Below are 7,524 nucleotides of genomic sequence, written 5' to 3' on the forward strand. Positions count from 1 at the left end.
AAAGTTTTAAATCCCCGGCTATAGCTTAGCTGCTGGACAACGTATGTTGGGGAGAAATATTAATGACCTCCTTATGCTCCCTAATCAATGGTCGTAAGGGCTAGGGCCCACCCCCAGCACCCGTAGTCTCCACCGACCAAAACACACCCCGGAGGTACCTCGCTCCACCTCGCCCGACCCCAGACGCAAGGGGTTGGACGCACCCGACCCCTCGAAGCAAAATTCCGCCTTGCCCGTCGGACACGCCCAACCCCTCGAAGCAAGTTTCCGCCTCGTCTGAAGGCATGTGCAGGCTATCAAACGGAGGCACAGGTCTTGTGGGTCCCCCCGATCTCACCAAAACATAACCGATGGGACACGCATGCTCTAGGATACGGTTCTGACACATGGAGAGGCGTCCGCATTCTTCGACGTGACCTGTCGGAATGATGGGCTGCACATTGCTGCCACGACAGCACAGGACTACGACTGCAATGCCTTATCCATCTGCGACACCTATCATAGGGCACTCATCGCCCATACCGTCTAAAGGAGGGCAAACCGCCTGGTTTCCTGCGTAGCCTGGCAAGAAGTGCACATCAATCGCACCGCCCTGTCAGAACATATGGCTACAGTGGTCGACCGCCTCCTGCCATGTACACAGCTACAGTGGCCGGTCGTCACCACCAACTTGCGCGGCTACAGTGGTCAGCCGCCATATGCGACTCGCATGCTCGGCTACGGTGGCCGACCGCCGAATCATCGATGGGACCAAACGGCAACCACCTTTTCCCAGTAGCAGTACCGACAAGACGCAGAGACAAGAAAGGTAGACGGCATCTCCAGTAGCTCCTCCTGCTTTCTTGTTTTACCTTTTTACCTTTCTTACTCCCGGGTCATTTTTGTAACCCTTGTGTCCTCCTTACACTATAAAAGGGGACCAGGGGCCCGAGGGAAGGGGAGGCCCCGAACGACGGAACAATACTGAACGCACACAACAACTCTCGTAGAACCCTAGCGCTCAAGACACTTTGAGCATCGGCAAACACCCACAGATTCTTGGGAACCAGCTTCCCTCTCTCGCCCGTTTGTAGCCCCTACTGCAAACTTGGTACGAGCCACCCACACTGGACGTAGGGCTATTCTTGCCCGAACCAGTCTAATTCTCGTGTCCTCCCGTACAACCATCCGAGCCTAACGCGCAGAGAAAACAAATTTACTAAGCCGGTAGTCTTGACCCGTGATTCTTGACACCGACAGTTGGCGCGCCAAGTAGGGGAACTTTGCGCGTTCGACATTCATCACTGGCTTCGGATGGCCAAATACGACATCGACTTCGCTCCGGGCTCCCATGTCCGTTTTGGGAGCCTAGACTTCCTTCCCACGTGAGAGGGAATCACTCTAATTCCTCTTCCCATCCAGCCCACTCACCCCGTCACCCCCGGCTCCACCGCCGGGACAATGGGGAGTCGCCGGGCGTGCACCAGAGGGCCCTCTTCGAAAGAGCGGCCTTTTGGTCTGCTCAACGCCGCAGCGACTTATGGTCGTTTCCTAGGACGATCCGTGATCGCGCTACCCACGGACGACGAGTTCGTGGGCATGACAGAGTACGCCTCGGGGGTTGTCTTGCCTCTCCTTGCGGAGAGGTCGGAAACGACCTCCGACGCTGGCTCCGCCAACGGAAGCTACCACCCCTCGCGCGAGTGCTTCATGGCTGACGTGCACTCTGCGAGGGCCAGCGACGACGATGACGAAGGGGAGCAGAATACTCCCCCACCCAACTCCGCAGCTGTAGCCGGAGCACACGCTAGGGTCCCAGCGCAGCCCCGGCTGCCGGAGGAACGCGCGGTGCTCGAGTAGGAGATCGAGCACCACCGCAACAAGGACGGAGTGCGCCATTGGGCCCGTGACATCCATCAGCACATCTACGGGGACAAGGATCGTCCCCAATTCTTCGCACGCGCCAGCCAGAACATCGCCGCCGCGGCAGTCCTACTTCGATGACTCCCCGAGCTGGCAACGCCCGAGGAGCGACAGGCCCACCAAGAGGTACGCGACCTCCTTGAGTGTGCAGCAATCCAGCAGGCAGAGAGCTCTACGTCTCGGCAACGCGGACATGATGCCAGCAAGGTCACATCCTCCGTGCCTCTCGAGAGGTGTGGAGGGTCTGTCCACCAACCTTCCTCACACGGGGGAAACAGGCCCCGCCCGGTCGACGAACTCCACCTCGTGCGGGTGGCGGGGCCCTATCCGTCCACCAACGTGTTGGTCCCGTCCGTGATGCACACGACACCTTGGACGCACGGAGACATACCCCGTGCGGACAGGGAGGACGGAGCCGACCACGACTACCACGTATGCCGTGGTGGCCGCTATGACAGCGGAGAAGACCGGAGCCTGAGCCCCGACCCAGCGGGGCCCAAGGCTTTCTCCGCGCAGATCCTCAATGCGCCGTTCCTGGCGCGCTTCAGGCCACCCTCCAACATCACCAAATACTCCGAGGAGACGAACCCCGAACTTTGGCTCAGCAACTACCGGCTTGCCTGTCAGGCCGGTGGGGCGAATGAAGACATGTTCATCATCCGCAACCTCCCTCTATTCCTAGCGAGCATGGCTAGAACACCTTCCGTCAGGCCGGATCCGGAACTCGAATGACCTGAAGGACATCTTTGTGGAAACTTCCAGGGCACTTACATGCGCCCTGGAAACTTTTGGGACCTCCGAAGCTGCTACCAGGGGTCGGATGAGACTCTCCAAGAGTACATCCGGCGCTTCTCCAGGAAGCGCACCGAGCTCTCCAACATTGCCGATGCCGATGTCATCGGAGCCTTCTTGGCAGGGACCTCCTGTAGGTCTCTGGTCCACGAACTGGGATGCATGGGCCCATAGACCACCGAGGAGCTCCTCGACATCGCCACCAACTTCACCTCGAGCGAAGAGGCCGTCGGGGCGATATTCGATCGTTCCAAGGGCAAGGCAAAGCGGGAGGAGGATACTGATGAAGGCACCTCCAACCGTCAGAAGAAGAAGAAGAAGAACAAGCAGCGGCGCGAGGACTCCTTTGTGGCTGTTGCCGAACGCAAGAGTGAACGGCCGCCTCCCAGGCACCCCGGGCTATTTCAACAAGCAGCTCGAGGGACTGTGCCCGAACCACGAGTTCCCCATCAAGCACGCCTACAAATACTGCAACCTCATGAAGAGGTTCTTTGTCGGCAACTCCATGAAGGGCGACCGGAGAAGGAAGCCCGAAGAGGAGGGGAAGAATGCCGGAGAGAAGGAGGACGGCTTCCCGAACGTCGATGGCTACTTCATGATCTTCGGCGGACTGGGGCCTATAGCTCCAAGCACCGCCGGAAGTTGGAATGCCGCGAGGTCTACACGGCCGACCTTGCCACCCCGGTCTTCCTCAACTGGTCAAGGTCCGCCATAACCTTCGACCGTTCCGATCACCCGGAACACATCCCACAGTCGGGGCGCTACCCTCTCGTCATTGATCCCATCATCGGCACGAAGCGCCTCACCAAGGTGCTGATGGATGGAGGCAGCAGCCTCAACATTCTCTACGCCGAAACCCTCGACGCTATGGGGATCGATCGATCCCATCTCCGCCCCAGCGAACCACCCTTCCACGGCATTGTGCCGGGGAGACGGGAAATGCCCCTTAGGCAAATCGATTTGCCCATCACCTTTGGGAATCCTTCCAACTTTAGGAAGGAGACCCTCACGTTCGAGGTGGTAGGTTTCCGCGGAACCTACCATGCCATCCTGGGACGACCATGCTATGCCAAGTTCATGGCCATCTCCAACTACACCTACCTGAAGCTCAAGATGCCGGGACCCAACGGGGTCATCACTGTCAGCACGTCCTTCCAGAAGGCCTACGAGTGCGACGTCGAGTGCTGTGAATATGCCTCAGCCATCACTGCCTCGGAGGACCGTGCGGTCCAGCTCATGGAGGATGCCATGGACTCGCCCGACTCCAGATGATCCTCCAGCTCTTTCGAAGCCACGGAGGGCGTGAAGGAGATCCCTCTCGGCCTCGACAGCTCCGACGGCAGGGTGGTGCGCATAGGAGCCACCCTATCCTCCAAATAGGAAAGTGCACTTGTCGACTTCCTCCGCGCAAACAACGACGTTTTTGCGTGGAAACCCTCGGATATGCCAGGCATCCTGAGGGACGTCACCGAGCACTCCTTGAACATCAAGGCTGGATCCAAACCGGTGAAACAAGGACAGTGCTGCTTCGACGAGGAGAGGTGCAGGGCCATTGGCGAGGAGCTTCAGAAGCTTTTGGCGGCCGGGTTCATCAAGGAAGTGTACCACCCCGAGTGGTTAGCCAACCCTGTTCTTGTATGAAAAAAGAATGGGAATTGGAGAATATGTGTTGATTATACAGGTCTCAACAAGGCATGCCCGAAGGATCCCTTTCCTTTGCCGCGCATAGATCAGATAGTCGACTTAACCTCCGGGTGTGAAACCCTCAGCTTCCTCAACGCGTAGTCTGGCTACCATCAAATCGCGATGAAAGAGTTCGACCAGCTCGCGACCTCTTTCATCACCCTCTTCAGATCATTCTGCAACGTCACGATGCCGTTCGGACTCAAAAACGCGGGGGCTACATACCAGCGATGTATGCTAAAGAGTTTTGGGGACCTCATCAGGCGAACCGTTGAGGCCTACGTAGACGACATCGTAGTCAAATCCAAGCTCGGTGACCAGCTCATCCCTGACCTTGAGCTGGCCTTCGAGAGGCTAAGAAACAAGCATATCAAACTCAACCCCGAGAAATGCGTTTTTGGGGTCCCGAGGGGCATGCTTCTTGGCTTCATCATCTCCGAACGCGGCATCGAAGCCAATCCGAAGAAAATATCAGCCATCACTAGCATGGGACCGATCCGTAACCTGAAGGGAGTACAGCGCACCACGGAATGCCTCGCGGCCCTGTGCCGCTTCATCTCACGCCTCGACGAACGAGGACTCCCCCTCTACCGACTCCTAAAGAAGACTGACCGCTTTGCGTAAACCACCGAGGCTCAGGAAGCGCTTGACTGGCTCAAGCAAATCCTGATGAAGGCCCTGATCCTGGTCCCGCCGACCGACAAGGAACCACTCCTGCTCTACATCGCGCTACCACACAGGTGGTATGCGTTGCCCTGGTGGTGGAGCGAGAGGAGGAAGGGCATACCCTCAAGGTGCAGCGCCCGGTGTACTTCATTAGCGAGGTCTTGTCCGACTCCAAGACCTGTTACCCCCAAATCCAAAAGCTCCTGTACGCGGTCCTCATCACGAAGAGGAAACTGCGCCACTACTTCGGCTCGCACCCTGTGACAGTCGTATCATCCTTCCCCCTCGGTGAGGTGATCCAAAACCAGGACGCGACGGGAAGAATTGCGAAGTGGGCACTCGAGCTCATGGACCAAGGCATCACCTACGCCTCCTGAACAGCTGTCAAGTCCCAGGTGCTCGCCGACTTTGTCACGGATTGGACGGTGGTCCAGACACCATCGGCGCCAGTGGGGCAGGAGTACTGGACGATGTACTTCGACAGGTCATTGATGAAAACTGGTGCCTGAGCAGGCCTGGTCTTCATCTCCCCCATCGGCGTGCGCTTAAGGTATATGGTCCGCCTCCATTTTCCCGCATCTAACAATGTCGCCGAATACGAGGCTCTCGTCAATGGGCTCCGCATCGCCATCGAGCTGGGCATCCGATGGCTTGACATCTGAGGCGACTCGCAGCTAGTTGTCAACCAAGTCATGAAGGAGTTAAGCTATCACGACCCCAAGATGATGGCGTACTGCCATGCCATCCGCCAGCTTGAGGACAAATTCGACAGTCTCGAGCTCAACCACGTCGCAAGACGCTTCAACGAGGCAGCCTACGAACTGGCAAAGGCATCATTCGGCCGGGGGCCAGTCCCCGCCGGTGTGTTTGTCAATAACTTGCATAAGCCCTGGGTCTACTATGAAGAACCAGGAGAGGCTGGCACCAAGACACTTGTCCCGGACCCAGAGGCTGACCCCTCCGACCCTGAGGTTATGGAGATCGACACAGAATCGACAAAAGGGCCCGACCCTCTGCCTGACTGGAGAGCTCCGTACCTTGACTACCTCATCTGTGAGTCACTCCCAACGGACAAGACGGAAGCACAGAGGATTGCCCGTCGCGCCAAGTCCGTCGTCATCATTGACCAAGAGCTCTACAAGCGAAGCCATACTGGGATCCTACAACGCTGCATCCCCTCCGATCAAGGAAGGTCGCTGCTCCATGACATCCACGCCGGGGCCTGCGGTCACCATGCCGCACCAAGAACCCTCATCGGGAACGCTTTCCGACAAGGCTTCTACTGGCCGACGGCAGTCGCCGACGCCACCCGCGTGGTACGCACCTGCGAGGGATGCCAATTCTCTGCTTGCCCAAGCACTCCAGACCATCCCCATCACATGGCCCTTCGTGGTCTGGGGTCTGGACCTTGTCGAGCCCTTCAAGAAAGCACCCGGGGGCTTCACCCACCTACTCGTCACCATCGACAAATTCATGAAGTGGATCGAGGCTCGACCGATCGCACAGATCAAATCCGAGCAAGCAATGCAATTCTTCACCGACATCACACATCGCTTCGGAATCCCCAACCCCATCATCACGGACAACATCACGCAGTTCACCGGGAAAAAATTCCTCAGCTTCTGGGACGATCACCACATCCGTGTGGATTGGTCGGCTGTGGCACATCCTCGTACGAACGGATAAGTTGAGCGGGCCAATGGCATGATACTCCAGGGTCTCAAGCCACAGATCTTCAACCGCCTCAACAAGTTTGGCAGGCGATGGGTTGTGGAACTCCCCGCGGTCCTATGGAGCCTAAGGACGACCCCCTGCAGGGCAACTAGCTTCACCCCATTCTAAATGGTCTATGGGTCCGAGGCGATCCTCCCCACCAACTTGGAGTATGGGTTGCCGAGGGTCAGAGCGTACGACGAACAAGGGAACCAAACATCCCTCGCGGACGCGCAAGATCAACTGGACGAAGCACGAGACGTGGCCCTGCTACACTCGGCCAAATACCAGCAAGCCTTGCGATGGTACCACAGCCGTAAGGTATGGGGTCGGGCTTTCAATGTCGGCGACTTAGTGCTCTGCCTAGTCCAGAGCAACAAGGGTGGGCACAAGCTGACCCCGCCGTGGGAAGTGTCGTTGCGCAACTACTGCGACCAGGCACATACAAACTAGTGACCCACGATGGAAAATCCTCACCAACGCTTGGAACATCTAATAGCTAAGTCGCTTCTACCCTTAGTTGTCATTTCTAAAGCTATATACGTACATCCACTATTTGTTTGTGAAAAAAGCTATTCTTGGTCGTTTTTGCTAAAGTTTTCTTCCAAGCTTAGGGATATCCGACCCTGACTCTCGCCTAGGGTCGCATATCCCTCGGGGGCTATCAAGGGCTCTGGCTCAAGACACTTGGCATCTTCTCAAAACACCGCTTTTTCCTAAACTGACCCTCTTCCTAAACGTTTGGGCACAAGAGGAGAAGAGTGTGCG

The 7,524-nt window shown here is 57.3% G+C and overlaps 1 protein-coding gene across 1 annotated transcript; it reads left to right on the forward strand.

Annotated features, from left to right (window-relative positions):
- The first annotated feature begins 5,768 nt into the window (after positions 1 to 5,768).
- On the forward strand, positions 5,769 to 6,885 carry LOC101784657. The gene is made up of 2 exons (XM_004977671.1): positions 5,769 to 6,359; positions 6,760 to 6,885. The coding sequence occupies exons 1-2, from the start codon at positions 5,769 to 5,771 to the stop codon at positions 6,883 to 6,885; spliced, it is 717 nt and encodes a 238-aa protein (XP_004977728.1).
- Positions 6,886 to 7,524: the final 639 nt, after the last annotated feature.

This window comes from Setaria italica, chromosome VII (assembly GCF_000263155.2).
Source record: "Setaria italica strain Yugu1 chromosome VII, Setaria_italica_v2.0, whole genome shotgun sequence".
Classification (NCBI taxonomy): domain Eukaryota; kingdom Viridiplantae; phylum Streptophyta; class Magnoliopsida; order Poales; family Poaceae; genus Setaria; species Setaria italica.